At 44.3% G+C, this 27,177-nt stretch overlaps 1 protein-coding gene across 2 annotated transcripts in view; it reads right to left on the bottom strand.

Annotated features, from left to right (window-relative positions):
• Positions 1 to 27,177, bottom strand: part of Dock1 (dedicator of cytokinesis 1) — a 503,515-nt gene that overhangs the window by 168,332 nt on the left and 308,006 nt on the right. For both annotated transcript variants that reach the window (XM_021220215.2, XM_021220207.2), the window contains exons 28-29: positions 17,404 to 17,505; positions 8,881 to 8,975 (exon numbers count right to left, since the gene is read on the bottom strand). In XM_021220215.2, the coding sequence (XP_021075874.1) occupies positions 8,881 to 8,975; positions 17,404 to 17,505 (197 nt within the window). The remainder of the gene's footprint in view (positions 1 to 8,880; positions 8,976 to 17,403; positions 17,506 to 27,177) is intronic.

The following is a 27,177-nucleotide window of genomic DNA, read 5'->3' as shown; positions in this document are numbered from 1 at the left end:
TCCAGCCCCACTTGCATAGATGGTTTCTGCCCAGAGTGGCTGTCTCCTACATTAAACCTCAGTCAAGCTCTTTTTCATTTTTTTAATTTAAATAATCTTTATTGAAGAAATGTATACAATATATTTTGGTCATGTTTTCCCTTTCCCCAATTTCTCCTAGATCCTCCTCATTTAAGTTATGTTTCTATTGCTGTAATAGCACACCATGAACAAGACCACTTTAAAGCCATTATTTATTCTACCGGGTGGGTCAGGAACATCCCTGAACTCTGCTCAGTAGATGCCAGAAACCCTCTATTCCTAAATACAGCAGCCAAAGTCTATATGGACACAGCCCCTTGGCCTCTGGGGGGGGGGTGTGGGGGGAATCTTAATTCATTTAGTCACCAAAAGGATACCTAAGGCATTGCCAGGCAACCCAGCTAGTTTGTTGCTTTGGTTCCCTTCAAGATTTTTGTCAGTTAGTTTGTTCATCTGCTTTGGAGGAAGTCCCACTATACAATCCACACTGTCTCTTATCTATTCCATAATCCAGACTGAACTAACCTGAAGGTTTGTTCTTCCTGCCTCTGCTACAATCAATGTTCCCTCACCTGGTCTATCTTAGTCCTCAGCCAGTGGAGGCTAGGTCCCAAGACTGCAATGAATGAGAATTTAGGACAGGTCTATCCTGGGAGGTTGGGGTGGTGGTTGGGGTGGAGGTAGGGCAGCAGATGGCTATAAAGAAATGTTTTCCCTTCTGTTTATTTGGCTCCTAGAGATGCCCCATGCACTGGACAGAGAGGACACTTGGCTTCTGCTCTCATGAAGTACACTGCATCCTCCACCACCAAGTGCCAATGGGACAGAGACAGACAGTGGCTGGGAGCTCTCAACATGGCGCGGAGGCGTGCACAGTGTTCTCAGTGCTCTCCTGCAGATGCTGCCTTTTCAAGCTCCCTCTGAAGTGAGAGTCCCTAAGTAAGAGACCTGAGAGCCCTTCATCACTGGCAGCTCTTGAAGAGTGGTTTGATTTCTCATCTTGGAATTAAATAAAGAGGCAATTCGAATCAACCTCACTGGTAGAAAATATCTATGCTACGTGCAATAAATTAGTTATAAACAATTAAAAAAAAAATCAGAAAATGGCTTGTTTCAATTATGCAAAGAGCAAAATAATTAAAAATAGTCAAAAGAACATACTAAAGAGGAAGGGAATTTTGAGAGGTAGAAGGGCGTGGTTTGGAGGTTCCCACAACTTGGGGAAGCTGGCTTTGCTATACCATCCACACCACACACAGGTCCAAAAGCTGTTGAGGGAGAAGAGCTCATGCCCTTGCCCTGTACTCCCACCAGCTTCTGAGGACAACGGAAAAGGAATGTAAAGTCTGCAAGATTGCTGGTGCTTTCTGGACATAGCAGTCTGAGCCTCATTCCTGGTCCCAAAGCTACCTATCTGAAAATCCCAGCACATCAAGAAGGCCAATCTCAAAGGAACAGACACCCTGTGACTTTACTAGGCAAATGAGCTAGAAGACTAGGGACCCCTAGAGGACAGCGTGTGGTCTCAGCTGGAGCACATGTCAGACAGAGCCCAGTTCATTAGAAAGAGCATAGGTTCAGACACAGAGTGTAAGCCAAGGTCATAGGAAGCGCACGGACATCAGGGAACCTTCCTTCCGGAATGTTTGTGACCGAGTTTCATTGTATCTTCCTTCATTAAAAGTTGGTCCTCTGAGAGTTATGCTCCAGACACCAATGGTGCCGACACCAATGACAAAAGGGAAAAGTAGTTCATAGGTGAGCCTAAAACTACCATGAAGCTACCAGGAAAGCTAGGCAATAGAAAAAGAAACACAAAGTAACAAGGTAGCTAGATCCATGGACTTCAAAGAAAGAAGATGTCAAGTCAGAAGCCCAGGGTTGCTGGATCCTGGAATGCTGTATAGTCAGGCTCTCAAGATGTATAGCATTTGCCAGCTGGGTCCTCCAGACTCCCCTATCTCCATAAGGTCAGGCTCCATTGTGCAGGTAGCCCACCCCCACCTTCCTAAGCCCTCAGTACAGGAAGCCTAACAACTACAGTTCCTCTACAGCAAGGAAACCAGTAGGGAGCTAGCTCACGGCTGGTGCTACAAATGTCCTTTCTGAGCACTGACATGATATATCCTAGAAAATCCAGTACTGTGAGAGTGGAACCCCTTCCTAAGGCTTAGGGCACAAGCCTGATTAACACACTGGCAGAAAGATCAGCAAGCATGCTATCTGGGGGCCAACACAGCTGATGGATTTTACCCAGGAGAAGAAAAATATGTGATATTTAAAAGAAGAGAAACTGCTACATGGAGAAAGCAGGCGTGGGCATTTTAACTCATGAGATACGATTTTTTGATAGATTCAGTCGCTCAAAACCTTAAGTGCTATATTCATACATGGACAATACACAATGGAAAAATTCAGTCTGAATCAGTAGGGAAAGATGGAGTGGAGGAGAGAAGAGGAGGAAGAAGAGGAAGAAAAAGAGGAAGAAGAGCAGCTCACAACTTGCTGTAAATCCGACAACCTCATGCAGACATATAAGCAGGCAAAATGCCAAGGCATGTAAAATAAAAATAAATAATAATAAAATAAAGCCAGGTGGTGGTTGTACATGCCTTTAATCCCAGCACTTGGGAAGCAGAGGCAAGCTCAAGGCCAGCCTGGTCTACAGAGTGAGTTCCAGGACAGCCGGAGCTACATACACAGAGAAATCCTGTCTTAAAAAACAACCAACCAAACAAATGAAAATCAATCAATCAAACAAACAAGCAAAATCCATGACTGACACATACACATGAAATAAACAACATCTTACAAACTGTAAGTAGAGGTGAAATTCTAGAGCATGAAATTACAAATGCCAAGATTACATAGGTCCCAATACAAGGGCCTTAATAATATATTTTGGTGCCTGAGCTCTGTGGCTCAAATGCTCAACCACTAAACAGAAAGGAATGAAGCAGTTCAGCAAACTCCACTCTGGGGGCCAGGGAGATTGTTCAGCCAGTAAAGGGTTTGCCTCGCAAGCTTAAAGACCTGAGTTCTGATCCTCAACACTCTAAAAAGAAGAGGCAGATGTGATGGCACAGAATTGTAATCCCAGCCCTGGGGAGACAGGGACAGGCAGATGTCTGCACTTTGCTGACCTAAGGGTTGAGTTTCAAGCCAGTAAGAGACCCTGTCTCAAAGATTAATGGGAATGGCACATGAGAAAGGACACCTAGGATAGCTCTTGGTCTCCACAGGCATCTGTACACACATAGACAAGCATACATACAACCAAAAAAGTTTCCCATTTGTTAAGCTTACTTTCCCAACAACTTGAATTACAACCAAGCCTTGTTAGGGCCCTGTACTGACTGCTAAGAAGTGTCTATTTGTTTCTGGGAGGCATCATTAATTCTCAGCAGATGTTTGCTCTCTGCCACTTCTTGCTCAACATCTCTTAGGGAAAGACCCTCATGGTGAACAGTCGGGGTTCTCTGGTGAATAACAAGGGCTGTTTCCTCGTCCACCATCCAGAGAGAATTTGGCAACCACTGTGCCTTCCTCCATACCCCTACTTTCCAATACACTTCACTTGCTGACTACTAGAAAGTTCCAAGTCCAGTCCATAATTTTATATCCATGGATTTTCCTAAGTCCTCTATTCAAGTGTGCAGGATGTGTACCACGGTTTATAATCAGTCTCCTTTAGGTCCCAACTCAGCCTAAAAGAGACCAGCCAGCCTCAAATACAAGATCCACACTGACATGAGGGATACTTGAAACCACTGACAATCACAGCTGTCAACAGTGATGGTTCTGAGCAGGATAGAATGTTGATTTTTCCTAGTAAGGCCCACAGGGGAATTTCAGTGGGAGTGGTTAAAGTTTCAAAAATTCTGTCACCAAGTGCCAATCACTGGCAAATGCAGAAACAGCTCTGCTACCTTCTCTGCAGCCAGTATGAACAGGAAGCTGAATTCTATGAAGCTGTAAAATCACCCAGAGTACTGTCCTTTCTCTCACCTGACGCGTGAGGCAGAAATGTGTCTCACAGGCCAAATGAAAGCAATCCATAACATTTCTCTGAGGTGAAGGAGAATTGTGTCCATCAGACAGACCTCCTACCAGAGCCTAGCCATGGCAAAATCCTAGTGTGCATAATGGGCACACAAACCCAGTGCCACTGTGAGCACAAGTGTGAATGAGCACAAGCCCGGGACCAGAGGAGACATGGCAAGTGGTTACATTTCCAGTAGCAGCTAACACAGTCATGACTTCATGAATGAGTGTGCAGCTGTGGGATGTGCCACATACACTCAAAGCACCAATAAAGAAAAGACAGTCATGTGAGAGCCAGGGCAGCTGTAATGCTCAGCTGCTGACTGGAAGGCACCCTGGGGCTTCCAAGAAAACAGCACCCATGATGTTCTGGGTAGACTATGAAGCACTCTGGAAGCCAGCACACAGATACCATCTGACTGCTTCTGAACCGTGCTTATCTTAAATGTCATCTTGCCACCTGGCGCTATCATACTTGAGCTCAGGGCCATAATGTTAGGCCATTGCTAGTCTGTCACTATTGTAACATGGCAACCAAGCCGTGGCTGTCCTTGGGCTCCTCGTGCAGTCTCAACATCCTTGGTTTGTAAGCTTGTTGCATTATATCAAATGGGTGCTGTCTTTAATTCTATTTTACGAGCCCTGAACATCAAGGAGCAGTTTGTTCACAGACAAAGCCAAACGAGCACAGGGATATTTAAGAGACCAGAGAGGCTGATTGGGTCGATTTCTAAGCCGTGGGTGGTAAAACTGCATGTCCAGCTGTGCCATTAAAACTTAAATACAGACTCAGGACGCTTCTCGGGAAACACGGATTAGTACTGTACAGAGGGAAGGAAGGCTGGAGTGAGCTACAAGGAGAGTGACATGAGCAATGCTGGCAATGGGGGACATAATCATCACAGACAGATGACAGTCAGACAGACACCCCTCCCACCCACATACATGCATACATACATACATACATACATACATACATAAAAACACACAACAAAGGCAGGCAGGAAACCATGTAGAAAACATATGTGATGGTTAACCTGGACTGTCAACTGGATGGGATTTAGAATCACCATGGAGACAAACCCCTGGGAACATCTCTGAGAAACTTTCTAGACAGGGAGACTTAAGGTGGGAAGGCTGACCGTGGAGGTGAGTGAGTGGGCTGGGGTCCCAGACTCAAGCAAAAGGAGAAGGGAGCTGCGGAGCAGCATTGATCCTGTGCAGATTCTTGGCTATGGGCACAGTGTGACCAGCTGCCTCACACACATGGCTTTCTGCTGCTATGCCTTCCCTGCAAGGATGGACTGCACCTTTGAACCATGAGCTAGAACAGAAATGCCCTCCCTTAAGTTGCTTTTGCCACGCATTTTCTCTCAGCAACAAGGAAAAAAAAGTATGTATATATGTATGCATGCATGTATGTATGTATGTATGTATGTATGCATGCATGTATGTATGTATGTATGCGTGAATGTGTATGTGTGGTAGTTGTTCAGTCCACAAGACTGAATATCTCAGAAGTCCCGGTCTGGTGATAGAGTTCCAAAGAGGTCCTAGAAAGCTATCATTTACAGTCCACATTCCATTTCCAAAGAAGGAGGTTCTAATAGCGGCGAAGGAATAATGGCCTAGGAGTAGGATCGATGAACCTGCTAGTGAGAGCGAGGGGAGCAGGCAAGGGCAAAGGCAAGAGCTTCCTCTTTCCAGTCCTGTCATGCGAGCCACCACCAGAAGCCTTGGCCTGGATTGAGGGTGGGTCTTCTGACCTTAAATGATCAAATTCAGGGTGGGTCTTCCACCTCAAATAATCCAACTAGGAAAACACCCCTCAGAGGTGGGCTTAGGGAATTCCAGATATAGTCAGTCTGTCACCAAGTTTAGCCATCCCAACATGTGTACAGAAAGCAGCCAGAGAGAATGAGCATACCAAGTCAAAACTGAAAAGGTATTCATGGTGAAGTTGGCATTTAAGGGAAGGTACCCATAAACCTGCTGTCTTCCAAAGAGCTGTAAGTACCTGACCTCTCACCTGGTGGAGGTAAGAGGTCAAGATGTTTCTGTTTCAGTTTCTCTTTAACTTCTGATCAGTCTGCCTCCACCTCCCAAGTGCTGGGATTACAGGCACATGCTTCCACATCTGGGTTCATACAGTAGTGCAAGGAACGGGATCAAGCCCAGTACTTAGTGCATAATGGGCAAACATGGGGGAGCTACATCCCCAGTCTGGTAAGAGGCTCCCTTACACATTACTGACAGCTTCTGCACATCAGTGCTGTGCATTCTGGTATCTGCATCCTGTGGGGTATGGGAACAACTTTGCCAGTCCTCTGTGCCCACATGTGATGTGCATCAAGAAAGGGTGGCTCTTCCACAGGTTACCTTGCCTTGAAACTTTTCCCTCTGCAAAATATTAACTGTGGCTTTGCTGTGATTTTTAAAGGTTAGGGTCTCCTCAAATAGAAGAGCCTTTATATGAGCTCCCAACTCAATCACACATTGGTAAGAACACACACACCCTTGCATGTCTACAGAAAGCACCAAGAGAGGAAAGATAGACAGGCGGGCCTGATAACTCAAGAGTTTTTGTTACTAGACACTCTGGGGCAGTACTCTGTATAAGACAGATAACAGAATGGGCAGACTGGACAGACGGGGACACACACACACACACACACACACACACGTGCGCACACACACATGCACACACAAACACACACACACACACACACCCTTTATCATGATTTCCTTAGGACTGCAGCCTCTCTGCACAGTGAATCAGATACTAGGACAAATGTCATGCGCTACACTTAGTGTCACTTATCCCCAGAAGTATCAATGGCACTAGTGGCTCAGCAACAGGAGCAGGGAGTGACCTCTCCCTCTCAGGTCATCTTCCTCAAAGCAAAAGCCTTGGGCACACCAAGTCAAAACTGAAAAAGTCTTCATGCTGAAGCTGACAATACAGTGGACCCTTGATGCTGCCGACCAGCTGTAGCCCATCATATGGCTGAACCAGCAGGGAGCATCCAGTGAGCAGGAGGAGGTTGACACCGCTTAGTCAGTCCACAGCTCTGGGGACCACAGATCATAAGGCACTTCCTTGCTGCACAAAAAGCAGCATGGCCCCAAAGAATCTTGGTGTCTCCAGATTTTCAGTGCTGTGTAGATGGAGCCAGAGACTGTGGTGACTCATTTAGTTCTGGGGCAGCTGAGGCTCCCCCTAAGGCAGGGCTGGAGGGAGGGGATATTTGATGGAGTAGCAAGAAGAAGTGATACAAGGATGCTTTGAAAACTAAAAACAACCTGTTGATCTTAAAAGCATCACAAAAGAGAAACCCTGTCTCGAAAAACCACACACACACAAAAAGCATCACAAAAATAAACGTGTGAGTATATTCTATGTTCCCCCACCCTCACCACCAACAGATTGGTAGACCATGGAAGGGAGATTCAAATACAGGGAAAACGTCACATCTGAGCTTCATTAGAGGGGTTACCACTCAGGATATGGAATGCACAACCAGAGCACTGACTGGCATGTGGCTGCCCTTCTGGAGAAAGCAGAAGCCAAGTCCACCCTTGGGATCATGGCAAACCATCCACACCTGCTACCCCCACCCCACCCCAGTGTTCAGGGGCCTATTCTAAGCAATGCCGCCATGCTAGCCCTAAGTCTGTACAATGGCTTTTGTACATGGTTCTAAGACAGTGGGGATTTGTTTCAGATACTGATGTTGAATTGTTTGTTCTGTCGGATGGGACATAGACCCATTAAAAGTACTGTATACTGTTCCAGAAGAATGTGGAATTTCCAACCACAAAAATAAACCCTAAGGGCAAAAAAGGAATAGTACACTGTGGGGTTGGATCTCAGCCTCCACAGGAGGATGGGGATGTCAAGAGACAGGCAGAGGGCTAGGCTAGATGATGTGGTAGGTGGACGGATAGAAGCAGAGGCCAAGACCCCTGTTTCAACCAGTCAGGGGTGACTGCAGCAGCCCCCAGCCTGATGGCCAGGAATCCCTTCCTCATCCTGCTTCACCAAGACAGAGCTTGGACACAGCAGTGTCACATGACTTCAGAGGTACAGTAATCCCTCAGTAGACCCTTGTCAAAGGTCTGCTGGGAATCCAGACACCTGAGGAACACACGGCCCTGACTCCGTCTTTACTGTTATAAGAGGAGCAGAACCCAGGAAAGGTCTCTGCTACCACAGATTGCTCCACTCCACAGGAGGCCGGAAAGGCAAAGCCAGGCAGGCAGGCATGTACTCCTAACCCTGTTCTCCCAGTGATTGGGAGCCGGGGGCAGGAGGATCAGGAGTACAAGGCTAGACATCACTACATTGTGAGTTTGAGGGCAGTTCGAAATACATGGAGCTCTAAGGAAAACAAACCAAGACCAAAGAAAAAGTCAAAGCCACAGGGAGCTATAAGCCAACACTGCAAGGAGAAACATGGACCTATGAGGAAGGCTAAAGCACACCCAGGCCCCTTCTTCCCATGTATAGCCAAACTGACTTCTGATAACCAACAACCTTAATCCACAGCCACCACTGAATCCTTGTCTCAGATCTCATCAGCAGTATCTGAGGGCAGCCCTGGTTCTCCCCCTCCAGGGACATACAGCCTGACCTAGCGGCAGAGCCCCATGCTGGTATTAGGACACTCCCATGATTTACAGGTTCTCAGTTCCATATAACCACGGGCACCATAGAAGGCATAGAGTACCTCAGCAGACACCTGAGAACCCAGCCACAGCACCATGGCCACCAGATGCGATGGAGGCAAGATGCAGGATGCAGGCTGAACTTACTTGTTCTGCATCGTGTTCATTATCACCCAGTCGAAGGGGTAGACGTTCTTCCCGATGAGGTTCTTAAACATGATGAATGTCTCCATCAGAAAATCCTGCAATGAGACAACACAGCAGTGACGAAGCTCACCAGGAGCAGGGTGAACCCTCTCCCTGATGATGAGATTATAAAAGATCCCATTATTTTTAGCTGAAGGAAAACATTTGAGAAGCAAATGAAGATGTATTTCTCTGGTGCTATACACTGCTTCTGTCTGTTTACCTGGGCACCTCCTGCTTGAGATAGCTTTTTCAAGGATAGATGTTGAAATAGTCCCTGGGAACGTCTCTATGGCAGTTAAAAAAAGATCCCCAAGGGTTATAAATATACATTTGTGCCTCTTCTGCTTACAGGAAAACATGGATTTTATAAACCTATCAGGCAGGCTGTGGCATTCTCTCATGTTTATCCTAAATCCATTTTTTCACTATCTCAAAACTCCCAGAGATTGGTATATTGTGATCCCTAGCCTTTCTTTTTGTAATTTAAAGCTTGCCTTGACCCTCTGCACACACTCAGCGTACAGCTGACCACGTGAGTAAGGAGACATTTTGCCCAACCGCTCCATAGTTAAGCCTTTCAGGGATGCCACTGGAATCTCCTGCTCTTTGTGGGGAACTCCCAGATCAACACAGGGCAGCAGGATTCAAGGGGTTACCTGCTGTTTTATGCCAATTACACATAGGCAAGGAAGCCTCTGCACTCGGCAAGTTGGTAAGCTTGTACCAGCTCCCTGGTTGGAATTAAGCATAGTTCCTATTTGTGAGGGCAAGTAAGTTTTGCTCTGTGCTGTTAACCTGAGCCCTGTGAAGGTCTTCAGGGAAGCCCCCACGTGTGCTTGGGACCCAAGGATGAGGAGAAAGGCAACAGGGACTTGGTTTAGAAAAAGCTAGAGTTGGCAAAAATGAGTGGGCCTTTCTCATATTGGAATCTATTGAATCATAAGGAAGTGTTGGCTAAGAAGGGCAAGGGGGAAAATAGAATTTAAGCAGCCAAGAAAGTAATTCCCTAGTGGGAAATGCTCAGACAGCATCACTGGCAAAGAAGCACAGGTTAAGCTTGAAGACAAGCATCAGATGATAGGCAAGGTTCACATTCTTCTGGGACCTACTTTAGCTTCATTCTACTGCTGAAGAAACACTCTGACCAAAAGTGATACAGGGGAGGAGTGGGTTTAATCTCAATACAACTCAATTATTCTACTTAGCTTCCCATTTAGCCCCGAGTCTGGAACATCTTCAGAGGGCTAGGTTGTATTCTTTGTGAGCTGCATTTCTGCTTACATGGATTACATTGCTAGGATTCCTGTCCATCCTTCACGTGAGCCTAATAACTGAGAGGCAGGGATGGGTTTCTATGCTTCGTAGAGAAGCCAACTTTTCCCAGTGTCTTTTCTATGATCCACAGGCCAGCACTTAATTAGCATTGCTCGGTTGATACATGATGGAACTTGGCTAATCAAACAGAATGCAGTCTGCAGTGGGAGCTGACCTCTTGTGAGGCTTTATTTGTAGGGCTGAGTACAACTCCGTAGTCAGGGTGGTCCAGGCTGAGTAACTCCGTAGGCAGGGTGGTCCAGCAGAAGCTGGTGAGGCTTACAAAGAGCTCCACTAAAGCCTGGAGTTCAGGAGTAATGAAAGAGAGCTTCATCATTCACCCTACAGCCAATCCTCTTGCACTCTGCATTTGAATATTCACAGGGTGTCCAATGTAGTGAGTGGTCAGCTCTAACGAAAGTTGCAGGTGTGTTCTGGAGGCAAACAACAGCTTCTCTCTAGCTCTAACACCATTAATTTGATGAAAAAAGTCACCTTCAGCTGGACGGCCCACATGACAAGGATCTTCTCGAGGAGGATCCAAATTCAGTTCCTAATGCCTGTGTTGGGCAGCTCTCAACTGCCTGTAAGAGCTCACAACGCTTGCTCCAGAAGATACAAAGCCCTCCTAGGGCTTCTGTGGACCAATCTGACACGCTGTTTCTAACACAGACACACACACACTAATGTCACAGATGGAAGGAAGACAGCAAGGTGAAAAGGAAGAAAATGGAGACTCACTAAAGCTCAGTGTGGTGGTTTATGATGGCAATCCCAGCACTCCGCAGACTGAGACAGGAGAATCACAGTGAGTTTAAGGCTAACCTGGGCTACAAGCAAACCATACAGAGCAATCTGGATAGGACTCTGAGTCTGGGGATGGTACAATACAGGGCGTACAGAATTCATTATAATTGAGAGCTGTGTGTGACTCCATAATGGGCTCAGAATAAAGTCCACACAAAACATGACGGCTCTAAAAACAAAGACACACTGAAGGATGAAAGGTTGCTAGCACAGCCCAAGAGTTCCTGGTTGGTATTTTCCTCAGTGGCCCATTAGTGCTTCCCACAGGAAACTCCCCAGCATAGGATCAGAACCCCCCCCCCTTCACCTGCAACCCCTTTCCCTCCACCATGGCCCACTCTGCCAGGGAAGCCACCTCATCACTGACTTAGCCTCATTTGTTCTCCCCCTCTGCCTCCCAGAGAGCTCAGATGATAAGGGATCCCTGAAAAGACTATGAGGCATGCCAGTTTGTTCTGCTTGCCATGACCTGATTAAAAAGTTACTGGGAAAGAAATATGTACTCCTAGATGAATAGTCCCGTGTAGCTCTCCTGAGGCTGCATTGTCGGGGGAGTGCTTCAGAAGCAGAGCAGGCAGGTGTGTGGAGCCTGTCTCAGCTCTCCACCTAGGATGCACGCTCCATGGAAACTGGGCAACAGTTTAGCTGACAGTGTCCCACGGACAGCAATACCTTGAAGACCGTGAGAGTCTCAAGTACAGCATGTGTCTGAAGCAAGGACATCCTTGCTGCTGGCATGTCTGCTCCCTCTATATCCAATAACCTCACCACTTTCTACATCCAATATGCCAGCCTGGTACATTCCAGAACAGGCTGATGGTCAAATGGAACAGACAAGGTAGGGTGCTATGAAGGGGAGGGGCCTAATTCCATCTCTAGAAACCCTGACAAATATCAGAAAGAGGCTCCTACAAGGTAACTACCAAAGCAGCAAGATGGTGGAGAAGGATTCTAGCAAGAGGGCCTGGGATACGTACGTGGACTTGCCTGACAGCAGATCAGGCCTGGAGGACTCCACAAGGAGGACTCCACAAGGATTACCCAAGAACCAGGTAGCACGTGAGAAGTTCGGCAGTACTGAGTCCGTATGTGCCATTCTCTTTCCTAGCCTTTAAAATACTCCTGCCCTCAACACTGCCTCCACCAGCTCTGTCCCTGCACACCTCCCTCTTCATCCAATGCACATTCGCACAAAGGTCCCAGGAACCTTGGGTTCCTGAGTGTCCTTATTCTTCCTAGCTACATAATGAGTCTTATACATGAGTTTCTTAAGGCGGTGTCAGGGTGGGGCTGGTCTCCAGACAGACTAGAAGATGAGAGGCTAGAACGTCCAACCCTACATACTCCAACTTGGGGCAGATTGTGCCAAAAGAACTCGCAGACAAGACTGGAGGGACTAGGCTAGGGATAATCTTCTGGGAAGGATGCAGAAGTTATGCAAGCATCTCCCAGAGGGCTGTGAGCTAGAATGGCAAATTATGGACCTCAAGGTCAGGGTTAAAGGAACTCCTTTTTTGTTTTGTTTTGTTTTGTTTTGTTTTGTTTTGTTTTGTTTTGTTTTTAGAGACAGGGTTTCTCTGTATAGCCCTGGCTGTCCTGGAACTCACTCTGTAGACCAGGCTGGCCTTGAACTCAGAAATCCGCCTGCCTCTGCCTCCCAAATGCTGGAATTAAAGGTATGCACCACCACTGCCTGGCTAAAGGAACTCTTATTGATAGCTGCTTAGTCAAAAGTATGGGGGCCTAGACTTACAGCTGGATCTAGGTGAGCCCTGTCATCTGTGGAACCCATGAGGACATACAGGTTGACAGTGCAGGGATGGTGCTGAACTGCAGAACATTCAACTGGTGTCAGAGAACTGGCTTGTGAGGGAATCAGTGGGAAGCAAAGTATAGGCTCTTCCAGAGCCACCCAGTGGAGGTCTGTGACACATGGTTCGAACAATCTCAGGGAGCAGGGATGCGTTAGCCAAGCTTCCTGCTTCTGTTGATGCTGAGACTCAGATGGAGGGTAGCACCCAGCACTAGGCAGAAGCAAGAGAGGTGCTCTGCAGCACTCTATCTTGAGAAAGCAGCTTCCCTGTCCTGGGAGGGATGCTTGAGTGTCACCTGTCTGGTCTTCCCCTCTGGCTACCCTGGGGACAAAGGACCATTTGAAAGGTGACAGCAGTAGCCCTGTGGGTTACTGGAGTGATAATGACTGAATCTATGTGAGAATGATTTACCCAGTGGCAGAATGATTTACCCAGTGGCAGCATTTGGGGTAGGTGGCAGGGGGCAGATGGGAGGCTGGGTAGGGTGGGGCTGAATCTGAGAATCTAGAGCTGTGCTTGTTAGAAGCAAGCAAGACTTGGGGAAAACGGTTTTAGGCCATTTTCATATTGGAATACTAATTAACTTCCAATTATTTCACAGGAAATGATCTTTTCATTTTCATGGTAATTGGGAGAGTAGAAAAATAAAATACTCTCCGCATACAGTGAGTGGGTAGGAACATATTTTCATGAAGGTTTTGATGAACTAACAACAATAAAAAAATCTTGCTGTGGGAATTTGAGACATACAAATAACAAATGCCATTTTATAATAGAAATCAAATTGTATGCAAATAATTGACTTTTCTGGATGCCTGTGTCTAAGAGGAAAAAAAAAAAAAAGAAAAACCCCTTGGGAAATTTGGTCCACAACATGCAGCCGAATACTTGATCCTCTATTCTGAGGAAGGAGAAGGTACATTCCAAGCCAACAAGGCACTGCCATCCTGTGGTGCTTTGAGTGAGAAATGTACCCCATCATCTGAGGCATTTAAGTACCTGATCTCTTGCTGGTGGCACTCTTTGTGGGGGTTTAGAAGGTACAGCCTTGCTGGAGGAAGTATGTCACAAGGAACAGCTCTGCCCCACTTCCAGTTTCCTCTCTGTTTCACGCTTGATCCAAAACATGTGATTTCTCTGGTCCCTGTTCCTGTTGCCAGACCTACCAGTGACTACCATGCCCGCTCCCAGCACCAGGAAGGACTCCTGTCCCTCTGAAACTGTAAGTCAGAATAAAGTTTCCTTCCCTTAAGTTGACTTTGTTCATGGTGTTTTATAATAGCAACAGAAAAGTAACTCAGACTGACCCTTGGAAGCCATGTTGTCTAACTGTTTCAGCCATGCTGTAGCTACATTCCTATGGGACATTTGTTAATGCCATGTATACCTTTTGAGAACACGTGTGTTCTGATAATGTATCAATTGTTATGGTGGTACTCATTTTTCAGTAGAAATAGTTACTCTCATCCTGGAAACTTTATCATTCATCCAAGAATATCATCTCTGAAGTCTATCAACGCTATTATTTTCACTGACTAAAGCAGGCCATAGTGACACACTGAAGATTTAATGATGAAATTAAATATTATGAATATTCAATGAGATTTCACTATACTATGATTTCAAACTAATCTTAGGACATTGCATGATATTTATTTATTTGGCTATGTCCCTACTGTAAACTTCTTCTTGATATTCATAGAAAACTAAAACACATGGACACATAAAATTGTATACATTTTTATACAAATAAAATTGGATATTTTCTTTATTTACATTTCAAATGTTATTCCCTTTCCCGGTACCCCCTCCCAGTCCCCCATCCCATCTCCCCTTCCCCTGCTTCTGAGAATTTTCTCCCAACCACCCACCCACTCCTGCCTCCCCGCCCTGGCACTCCCCTACACTGGGGCATTGAGCCTTCACAGGACCACGGGCCTCTCCTCCCATTGATGCCTGACAAAAGCCATCCTCTGCTACATATGTAGCTGGAACCATGGGTTGGTGGTTTAGTCCCTGGGAGCTCTGGGTAGTCTGGTTGGTTGATATTGTTGTTCTTCCTATGGGGTTGCAAACCCATTCAGCTCCTTCAGTCCTTTAACTACTCCAATGGAGACCCCATGCTCAGTCCAATAGTTGGCTGTGAGCATCCACCTCTGTATTTGTCAAGATCTGGCAGAGTCTCTCAGGAGACAGCTATATCAGGCTCCTGACAGCAAGTACTTCTTGGCTTCTACAATAGTGTCTGGGTTTGGTGACTGAATATGGGATGGATCCCCAGGTGGGGCAGTCTCCGGATGGCCTTCCTTCAGACTCTGCACTACACTTTGTCTCCGTATTTGCTCCCGAGAGTATTTTGTTCCCGCTTCTGAAAAGGACCTAAGCGTCCACAAAATATTCCTCAGTGGAGAGTTCTTTGTTTAGCTATGTACCCCATTTTTAAATAGGGTTATTTGATTCTCTGGAGTCTAACTTCTTAAGTTCTTTGTATATATTGGATATTAGCCCTCTATCAGATTTAGGATTGGTAAAGATCTTTTTCCAATATGTTGGTTGCTGTTTTGTCCTATTGACAGTGTCCTTTGCCTTACAGAAGTGTTACAATTTTATGAGGTCCCATTTGTCTATATTGTAGATCTTAGAGCATAAGCCATTGGTGTTCTATTCTGGAAATTTTTCCCTGTGCCCATGAGTTCGAGGTTCTTCCCCACTTTCTCTTTTATTAGTTTCAGTGTATCTGGTTTTATGTGGAGGTCCTTGATCCACTTAGACTTGAACCAGCACCATTTGTTGAAAATACTGACTTTTTTCCACTGGATGGTTTTAGCTCCTTTGTCAAAGATCAAGTGACCATAGGTGTGTAGGTTCATTTGTGGGTCTTCAATTCTGTTCCATTGGTCTACCTGACTGTCTCTGTACCAATACCATACAGTTTTTATCATTATTGCTCTGTGATACAGCTTGAGGTCAGGGATGCTCATTCCCCCAGAAGTTCTTTTATTGTTGAGAATAGCTTTCGCTATCCTGGGCTTTTTGTTATTTTAAATGAATTTGCAAATTGCTTTTTCTAAGTCTATGAAGAATTAAATTGAAATTTTGATAGGGATTGCATTGAATCTGTAGATTGCTTTCAGCAAGATGGCCATTTTTACTATATTAAACCTGCCGATCCATGAGCATGGGCAATCTTTCTATCTTCTGAGATCTTCGATTTCTTTCTTCAGAAACTTGAATTTCGTGTCATACAGATCTTTCACTTGCTTGGTTAGAGTCACGTCAAGGTACTTTATATTATTTGTGACTATTGTGAAGGATGTTATTTCCCTAATTTCTTTCTCAGCCTGCTTATCCTTTGAGTGGAAGAAGACTACTGATTTGATTTTTATACCCTTTTATTTAAGGAAAACTGCTATAATTTCAAAGTATAGATTTATTTTTTCTTAGAAATTATCTGTATATATTTATCCATAATTTATTTATTAACCTATATTCTTCTCTATAATTATATCTATCAATCAACCTAGCTAACTATTAATGTCCATCATCTTTTATTATCAATAAATCTATCAATCTATCATATTTCAAGTAATTATCATTTATCAATCTATCTTCTATCAATCTATTATTTATCTATGTATAAGGAAATTCATTATAATTTTGAGGTATAAATTCATTTTACTCGTAAAGATTTACTTACCTATCATCTACATATGTATGCATGAACTATCAGTATATTTATCTATTGTCTGTTTGTCTGTTGACTATCCACCCTCCTACTATGGCCACACAGAAGAAAACCTGGTCTTTGATGTAGCTCTTTGAAAAAAAATCATACAAATCTTGCTGCTTCCTTCCTTTAGTAAGGGAGAGACCAAGTGCAATAGGCTTTGCTCTGGAAATACGATGCAAGCAAGTTGTGCCACACAGGAACCTATGAACATTCAACAGGAGCAGTGGGTCCTTAAAAGTGGAATCCAAGAATTTGCATTAGCTTCTCACTAGAAAGCCTGCCAGCAGGTTTGGTGCAGCTTTGCAAAGGATATTCGCCATATGGCGGTGTAATTTCAGGCCATTAGGGAGGTAGCTCCTAAGCAATAAATTTCCCTATTACACTCTCCCAATTAAGTTGCATCATTGTTTGTGTGAGGAGGACTAAGGAGTTATTAGGAGAAACGCTGATGAGGGTCTATGCTTAGCACTAATTAATAGCAGAAGCTAGCTTAAGGTCCAGGAGGGTAGCTCACAAGCTACTGTTATAGAAAGTCAACCAAGAAATGACAGGAGCTAATGACTGTGGGGCACATGATTGTCATTGACCCAGTAGTGAGTGAAAGGCTGCTGTGACCAGAACAGATGGGATTTCTCCAGGCTCAGACCCACGTTATTCTCTAGGTCAGAGCTAGTCAAAAGCATCCACACAGAGCCTCGAGTGCCTTCTGATAGCAAATAGAGAATTTCTTATGCACAAATCTATTTTAAATGGAAATACAGATGTCATTGAATGCTTCCAATGTTGGCCTTGTGACAGGATGGAAAAGATACTCACCACGACATCTGTCCTCATTTTCCCAAAGGTCTTGATCAGGTGTGCATAATGGTAGTCTTCCATCTGCCGTAAAATGGCTGTCATGCAAGCCACAAAGTTCCCCTGTAGGTGGATAGAAAGGTAGAATTAGATAGGAAAGAGGCAATCTTCTTGGAATGAACTGACATTAGCTACAGAGCTAGCTCTGCAACCATCGGGGAAAGGCATGGTATCTGGGCAGAAGTCCCGATTCTGTTCCATGGTGCTCAAGCCTAATCAGAGAGGGCCTGGGTCACTTCTGACCTCAGAAGTTGTTTGTTTTAAGGGAAACAGTAGATTGTTTTCTTCTCTAACTATATTAAATGATTAAGTACATCTTGACAAATGGTTTTCCAGAATAAAAGAAACCAAGCTTTAAATGTTTTTTCCTTAATTAAGTTCACAAAAATTAAAGGCAAGAATGAAATCCCAATCACTTCTGTAGCATTCTTTGAATTCAGTTGTCTTTCTTATCAGGCAGATGTGTGCACAGCCCTTCTTCTTGGGCCGTGGCACAAAGAGAAAGGAATTTTATTTCTCAAAATCTGCTAATGTCTTCCTTGACCAATTCAGAGGCAATCACGATGGGCCAATCCCACTGTGAGTTCTGCTTCTCAGGAAGAGCTGGGGGAGAAAGGCAGTCTCAGTGCATTGTCCAGTGGGAGGGATGGGAATTCTCCATACCATATGGAGCTTGGGAGAAAGGAAGTGGAGGAAGAAAACAAACCAACAAACAAAACCAGATGATGGAGAGGGTAAGGAAACAAAGCAGTTGGACAAGGAGTTGGGACAGTGTGCAGGGTTGAGCAGTCTTGTAGCTATAAATACAATTTCTTATTGGCAGGCAGGGGAGCTAACATCACAGAGCCTTTCTTGTTTTTAAATATGTACCCATAAGTTAAAGACATCTGAAAGCCACACAGGACCTATACGAACTTCCATTACATTGTATGAGTCTAGTAGAGTAATAAGAGGGATATAGTTTGAGACACATCCCTATTTTTTCTTTAGTAAATGAGCTCCCAAATTGCTTTCTTTTCAGTAATTCCACTTTTTCCAACAATATATTTGAATGCCTAAATGTCTTTTATATTAATTTGGAACATGCACTCCTCAGTGAATGTTAGAGTCCAATACATTTTCTATCTGTAGTATACACACAGGCTTCCAAATGAGTCCTCGAAGGACCCATTTTGCAAATTGAACAAATACAATAATGATGATATGGTATCTTCCATTTGCCCAGAAATGTAAATTATTTGTGAATAATGGTAATTGTTGAGATTTAGATTCCAAGTTGGTGGTGTTCTGGGAAAGAGCAGAATAATAGTTGTTTTGCATGGGAAGGATATTTATTTATGAATGGGAACTTTTGAAAGACATAACTCTTTGGCACCCCAGTGGGCTCCAGAGAAGCTGCCTGTGCACTTCATCTTCTCCTCAGGAGATGCCGTGCCTTGAACGCTCATCCCTGTCAGGTTGCCCATAAGCCAAGCTCTGAAGCCAGGCTCACACTCATTCACCGGTCCACTTGTTTTTTCTGTTTCTCAGGTAGTTGATATGAGATTCAGAAACTGGACCCTCAAAGGAGTGGGTGGTAAAGCCACATGTAAAGCCAGCATTCCAGGGCTAGAATGCACATACTTGGTTGCTGACAACCAACCTGAGTTAAAGATTCACTGTGTCCCATTCTTGTCGTTATCAGAGAGAGCTGGTAGAAGGGAAGGAAGGACTTCTATAACACTTATCATGCCTCAAATTCTACTTGCATGCAGCTGTCCGGAGCCTGTTGTCTATTCCTTGAGAAGAGGGGCTTTCTAGAAAAAGCATCCATGCAGATGCACCTAGCACATGCTTAGATGAATGGGGCAGGTCAAGAGAGTTCAGCAATGGAGCCATTGAGTCAATGATTTAGATTCAGCAGTGTGACATTAACATGCCCCTCGTGAAAGGTCAAGCTGCTAGAATAAAGAAAAGAAAGACCACTGTGGGGGCTTGGGAAGACCCAAGGCTCTGTTCAAAGTCACATCCATAAGAAGAGACAGCACACTTGGGTCAGGCCAGAGGGCAGAGGAAGTGACATAGACTCATTCACCAAAGAACTGATTTCCAGGTAATGTGGAAAGCCCACACTAAGCAAAGAAAATGGTGGGGAAAGAGGCCAAAACCCAAGAATACAGTGGTATCCTTAAAGTGAGTCCCGGAAAGACATAAATGCCCAGCCTGGAATCTTTTATCTGAATGAGAACATCTTCAGGAATGTAGCCAAACAGCCCAGTATTTAATGACACTGGGGGCTAATTAAAGCAGACCATGCAGGGGCAGAGAGACGGCCACCACCGTGGGATAGCAGAGTGTTGTCTGGCAGACTGCTTGGCCCCTTTACTTAACCTAAGGAAATGGGCCAAATGTAATTTGTACCACTCAGCCACTATTTTCTCAAAGGAAGCAAGTTTCACTAGCTAAGCACTATTGTAAGTTGGATGGGACTCCACTAGCTGAGGGGAAACCTATGTGCTACAATCCACAGACATATCCCGTCATCCTCCATGCCCTTGGGGAAACGGAGCCCCACCCTTGGGACACTAATACATTTATCATACAAGTACTGCTCACACCAGGGAACTGCAGATCCTACATGGACCCAGTGTAACCCAGCATATGTATTTGTCTGCAAGAATGGATGAAGTAGCTTTTGTGAAAGTGATATTTGAAATCAGTTGTATTCCAGGAACAAAACTAGAGAGAACTGTTGGGGGAGAAAGACTTCTAATTCTACAGACTCAAGAAAATTACACCACTTTTTGGTTTAATTATTTTAAATGCATTTTAGGAGTCATCTGGGGCTTTTATTTTTAAACAGTGGGTAGGCTGGTGGTAAGCCATTGTACAGAGCTGGTCCTCGGAACTTGAGCTTGGGGAGTGGGTTCCAGCTCTAGCCACAGGCTAAAAATAAGTAAGGAAATAAAAACAAGAGCTATTCCTATGATTTCAAAGCAATGCAGAGTAAGGGCAGAGAAGTCAACTGTACTTAAAAACCAGGACATCAACTGCCTCATAAACAAAAAAAAATGTGAACCTCATTAGTAATCAAGAAGAAAATGATACAGCGATATTTGCTGCCAGAACAGCGAGGCAGGATTTAAGTGCTGAGCGCTGAAGGTATAGAGGACGAGGGCTCTCACACAGCCCGTGTGAGCGTAAATTGCTATAACCTTTTAAAAAAGCAATTTGGCAAGAGGCTTGAAAAGTCTTGGAAAGAAAATACGCATCTTCTCAGTAACTCTCCTTCTAACAACGCACCTGAAAAGGTGATTCAGGAGAGGAGATTTTACGTCCCACAGTGTCCATTGCATTTCTGAAAAATATCTAAGCATTCAAAGCAAGAAATTGGGTAAGTTATATATTTCGTAGGGTTGAAAGATAAACGCAGAATGCCACTTCCATTTGAATCTCAGGCAAACAACAAGAGAAACCCTCCAAGCACTGCCTTGGAAATATTACACAGGCCTTACAGAGGCCAGGAAGAACAGTGTTTACTTAAAGTCCACATACAGTGGACTGTCTTGTTGGTGTCTGTTAATTCAAGCACTCATATCTCAGTGTCAGGCTGAACTATTGTACAGTCCCTGGATATCAACCTGAGAACCATGAAGTGCTCTAGTAACACAAGAAAAAGAGTTGAGGAACAAAGATAGAGCTATTTTAAATGCATAAATTCACAATAAAAGGAATCGGTAGGACAAGGTGAAAAGAAAGAAAGAAAGAAAGAAAGAAAGAAAGAAAGAAAGAAAGAAAGAAAGAAAGAAAGAAAGAAAGAAAGACAGACTAGAAGAAAAAGATTCCAGGCTATCATCTGGAAGGAAGGGTGAGCACATGTTATTTTTATAAGCAGCATATATTAGGACTTTCAAAGGTGGGCTTGAAAGACAGAGATGTCACCTATGAGGAACAAAAGATGTCATCTGTGAGGAGGAGCAACCTCTCTCTGTCTGAGTCCTTTATTTCCTACCTTCTTATCTTCACATCTATCAAGGATTGACTGTCTGGGAAGACAGAGCAATGCCTCCTATCACTTCCTGATCCTGTGGGCTCCCACTCCACATAAGCCTTAGAACTCCTTGAACTGGCTTCAGTGACCAGTTTTAAATCCCTTTGTGTCCTCAGTGCACTAGCAAGGAGGATGGTGCATGGAGGGGCAGGACACACAGGCAGGATGGAGAAGTGGGCACGGGAGGACCGAAGGCAAGAGAACCATGGGCCAGCTGAGCCTGAGAGCAGGGTCAAAACTAAAGACAGGGGAACTAAGGATGGGTAGGGAAGAAGACAGGCAGAACCAAGAACCTGTAGACAGGAGCCTGGTAGAGGAGCAGGGGATAGTCTGTACCAGGTAAATTCATTGTAAGATGCTGATGTAAGGTAGAACAGTGTGTGTGTGATGGTGGTGGTGGTGACTAGTTACTGCAGAAACAAAGCCAGTCTTGCAACAGTGGCTCTGTCAGCTGTGCCCATTTAAAGATTAAGGGTTGGGGACAAGTACATGGATTAGAAGAAAAACCTCCAACTATATTTATCCCTAGTTTGGGGGAGCTGTGAAGGTGGAAGACAAATGGTTGCAGCCACATGAGTGGTGAACGTAGTTTGGTGGTTCTGTCAGCTGGGTGAGAGCTGACTCATCTACCCTACAGCTCGCACTTCACACGTGCAGAGTGTCTGCTGTCTGCAGTGTGTGACACCCAGGCGGAAGGAAGCGTGAACACTTATCTAAGTTCTAAAAGCTCCATGAGGTGTTGGAGCAGCTCCAGCTCTCGGAAGCTCCTGGAAAGCATCGAAGGCATACCCAGAACACATGACAGCCAGGTACACGGAGGGTCAACGCTAGGAGTGAAGACAGGCTAGTGCGGGTGACTTGATATCCAGGCCACTTGGTGACTCCTAGTAGGGTCTTGGGAATCAATGAAACATGTTCTCCAAGACAGTGACTTGAGAAAGGAAATCCCATTTAGATACTTAAATCTCACTGGATACCGAGAATGGCCACATGTCAAACAAAGTTAAAGAGACAGCAATCAGCAATGGCATTTAAGTTTGGCTTTGTGGATAAAACAGTTTGTTGTTGTTGTTGTTGTTTTAAGTCAGCCTTTCCCTTAAGAAAAATGTAAACAATCCATTTTCTCATATATTCTCAAAAGCTTACTGTGAATCAATAATCTGCTGATGAGCTCAGTTTCAAGATAATGAATTATAGGTGTTTGTGAATGAAATAAGATGCTTCTAAATAAAAACTTCAGTATGTCGAGACTGTTATTTTCAATTATCTACAAGTAAAATTTTGATATTGAAAAAAAAAAATCTGTTGTGAGCCAACTCTGGGAAAGAACTGCAGGCCAGGTGGGAAGATGCATATCCGAGGGGTTCATGATGACGGACCTTTTGAGGAAGAGTCAAACTGAAGAATCAAAAGCAAGCAGGCGTGTTATGTGGCTGGGAGCCATGCCCTCCATTGAGAAGTCAAAGGCAGCTCAGAATAAGTCCAGACGAGGAAGGTCTGAGTCTTGACACACTATGGAAATATGGTGCACAAAGGCTTTCTGGTTTTGAGATGAATAGCCAGAGGTAAAACGTGTCTATGCTCCGGTTTCTACCAAAACATTACAAAATGAGAGATGAGAAAGTTAAGAATACAAAGAAAATCTCAAGATGTCATAAACTTGTCAAAGCCTCCCTAGAGTCTTCACGGGGATGATGCTTGACAAAACTCCCATGGGGGAATCACGCATAACACATGCAAAGCCTGGGTCTGTCTCTGGTTCCTCTCCACATGCTGACAATAAGGAGCATGTCCCAGAAGCAGAGCCCAGCCAGGTGTGGTACCACATGCCTTTAATCCCAGCACTTGAGAAGCAAAGGCAGGCTATCTCCGGAAGTCCCAGGTTGGACTGGTTCACAGAGTGAGTTCCAGGACAGCCAGGGCTATGTAGAGAGTGACTCTGCCTCAAAAAGTGTCAACAACTCAGAGTCAGAGCACGGGGACCAAGATAGTGAAGTGCAATGAAGGACAAGAGAGTTTTGGAAACTGAAAAGGGAACAAGCAGTGATGGCCAGTAGACATGGAGGCAGGAAGATGGTGACGATCTAGCAACAAGCCCACCGACTTCTCCGAATCCCAGGAAAATGCAGAAACCAGGGATACCAGGAACTCCGAAACTAAGGCACGAGTTAGAAGGCCACAGAAAAGGAAACCTTGTTGGGAGAAGAAAGAAGGGGGTGGGCTGAAGGGGGGGGGGGAAGAGAAGGAAGTACACACACGCACAGGCACACGTGCTCACACTTGCGAGTGCTCACACACACACACACACACACGGAAAGGGGAGGGATAAATTCAATAACATGATGTCTTTATTCAACATATGCTTAATTTTCATTCATTTAATTTACAAAATATCATAATTTCCTTCTTTTATGAGGAACCAAAGGGAAGACTATAAAAAGGCACAAAATAAAACTGAAGGCAGCATGGCTGATAAACTACATTAATGCCATCTATTAGGAATTTTAAACTACTAGCAACAAAATTAAATATTAAATTTAAATAGTGTGCTTGGTTGAATTCATAAAGTATTAGTATCTCATTTCATTCCAGACACACAAAGGAAGGAAATCTAATTTTAAAAACAAAATCAATTTCAATTTTATAGAAGCCATAATTATGGAAAGATGTTTAAAGGACACATGCCAAAGGGGAAAATTTGGATATAAACTTACCTGTAACAATTATTTGCTACTTATTGAATGTAATAATTTAAACCCCTGTTCACATTTGTTATAGATAATAAAGGATTAAAAAGTATTATAATTATACTTTGTGGAGTGTAGTTTGAGTGAGAAATGTCCCTTACAGGCTCATGTATTTGAGCACTTAGTCCCCAAGTGGAGGGGTCACTAGGGACAGTTATGGAGTCTGTAGGAAGTGGAGTCTCCCAGGAGGAAGTATGTAACTAGGGGTGGGCTTTGAGCTTATGACCTCACCCCACTTCCAGTTTATCCTCTCTGCTTCCTTCCTGTAGACTGACGTGATCTCTCATGGCTTCTCCCTCTGGCACTGTAAGCCCAAACAGTCTCTTTCTTCCATAATTTGCTTTTGTTCATGGTGTTTTATCACAGCAATAAAAAGCAAGTGATACACAGTGCAATGAAGATTATATACTATGTATGCAACTTCTTAATAAAGTTCATTTGATGTCAACACTGGAAAGATAGTAAAGCAGAGATTTTATATCTTATTTTTATAAACTCAATAAATCAGGCAATATTAGAACCTTAGAAAGCTCAGGATTTCCCAAGTCTTATGACATGATAGACAGAATCAGTGAACAGGAAGTAACAGAAATGAGAGGAATGGAGCTGCAATCAACCCTGCTAGCTAATAGGGGAGTCAATGTCCACATATTTCTATAACTGATTTCTGTCCATAAAGGGCTCAGTTGCCATCATGAGTATACATTAAATTGGAAACAGGCAAAACAGATGCATAGATCATAAAAATACATTGTCTTTGGCTTTACTCACATTGGCTGGATAATACAGGAAGAGACGGGTATCACATACTGAGTTAAAAACCTGAGGGCCAGCAAAAGGGATCAGAAGACGAAGGTACATGTTGCCGGCAAAGCTTGACTACCTGAGTGTGACCCACAGGACTCACATGGTGGGAGGAAAGGACTGACATCCTCTGGACACACACACCACACACACACACACACACACACACACACACACACACAGTCAAATAGTATTTCTTTATAAGTGCATTCAGGTGGAAGTTTGACCTCTCAACCAGATGTGGTCAGTTGATTTAGTATAAGCATAAAAGCAATTAAGCAAAGAGGAAAGGGTCAGCTACTTTGAGTCATCAAATTCCAAGAATGCAGAGAAACCTTTTTATAGGCAACATTTTTTTTTTAACTAGGTGGGACAGAGAAAAGAGTTGGGTAAACGTTTCATAAAAGGTAGGGGAGATTTGTGGATTTGTGGGATTGGTCCTTAGTAGTGGGTAGATATTTTGAAGTTTGATTTTTTACATAATAAAATGCAGATGTCATAGGGCAATGTTTATGGAATTCTTATTAACACATCACTATGCACACACATATGCAAGTGGCTTTATGTGCAAATGGTATACAGCAGATCAGTCAATTACAGCATATTGACTGAAGCCATGTAATATAGCATGTAACATAGACCAAAAACAAAAACAAAAACAAAAACCCAAAAACCTCTCAGTACCCAAAGTGGGATCCACCTCAAGAGGAGGTCCCAAGGCCTGACACTATTCCTGAGGCTATGGATTCCCTTACAAAAAGGGACCTAGCATGACTGCACTCTGAAAGATCCAACAAGAAGCTGAAAGAGTCAGATACAGATATTTGCACCCAACCAATGGACAGAAGCAGCTGACCCCAGTTGTTGAATTAGGGAAGGCTGAAAGAAGCTGAGGAGAAGGGCAATCTGCTAGGAGGACCAGCAGTCTCAATTAATCTGCACCCCTGAGATCTCTCAAACACTGGACCACCAAACAGACAGCAAACACCAGCTGATATGAGGCCCCCAACACACATACATTAGAGGACTGCCAGGTCTGTGTTCATTCAGAGAGGATAACACCTAACCCTCAAGAGACTGGAGGCCCTAGGGAGTTTAGAGGTCAGGTGGGGTGGGGAGTGGGGACAGCCACGTGGAGACAGGGGTTGGGGAGGAGGTGTAGGATGTGGAGTAATAGAAGGGTGGATCAAGGGTGGGTGGGGGAATAAAATATGGAGTGTAAAAAATAAATTAATTAAAAAAAAAAAACCTCCAATGTGTCAGACTGTGACTTCGGGGATCTAAGAACAATGTGTTTGGGTAGCAAGTATGTAAAAGATAACATAAAAAGCAGACACATACTACAGGCTTAGCATTCCCACCTGCCACTGCACTCTACTGAGCTCCAAGGAACTCCAGCTCTCTGAGATCCTGAGGCCAGGACTTCGCTGTGCTGTGTGGTAAGCAAAGGGAAGAGGGAAGGCTGCAGGACAAGATCCTGATGGCAGAGCAGACTCAAGTGTACTTCTCAATAGTCGCTCAGTTAAGGTGCAGTGTAGACAGCACTGAGACCCCGGAGGAGGCCGGCCAAGCAGTACGACAGGCCGCTGCCTAAGACAGCGTCACACACTGAGCCGCGCAGAGACACTCCGAATACCTGTCTCCCTTTACCTATCCAACTGTGGCACATCTGTACAGTGAAACACGAGTAAAAAAGAAATGAGAGCTAATGACAACAAACAGATGAACTGAAAACACTGCGCTGAGTCACAGGTGGCAGACTTGAAGGCTGACAGGCTGTGTGTCTTTCTTCAGAAGGGAAAACAGTGAAAAGGGAGAAGACAGAGGAACAAGGTACAAGGGATGTTTAAATATGGTATAGCTTGTAGTTAGCTGTAGAAGTGTACATACTGATTAAAGTTCAGAACTTACATTGGTAACCGGAGGTGGGGGGAAAAGTAGGGAGAAGTGGAGGTGGGGGTGGGGTGGGGGATTGATTTCTAATTCCCTATAAGCTATGGCAATACTCATTCCTTCAGCCTATATCCATACAGTAACAGACGAGTCTTTGTTTGTTTGTTTGTTTTGTTTTTTTCGAGACAGGGTTTCTCTGTATAGCCCTGGCTGTCCTGGAACTCACTTTGTAGACCAGGCTGGCCTCGAACTCAGAAATCC

Source organism: Mus pahari, chromosome 1 (genome assembly GCF_900095145.1).
Source record: "Mus pahari chromosome 1, PAHARI_EIJ_v1.1, whole genome shotgun sequence".
NCBI lineage: Eukaryota > Metazoa > Chordata > Mammalia > Rodentia > Muridae > Mus > Mus pahari.
Note: the sequence above shows the minus strand (reverse complement) of the source record. Positions and strands in the feature narration are given on the sequence as shown.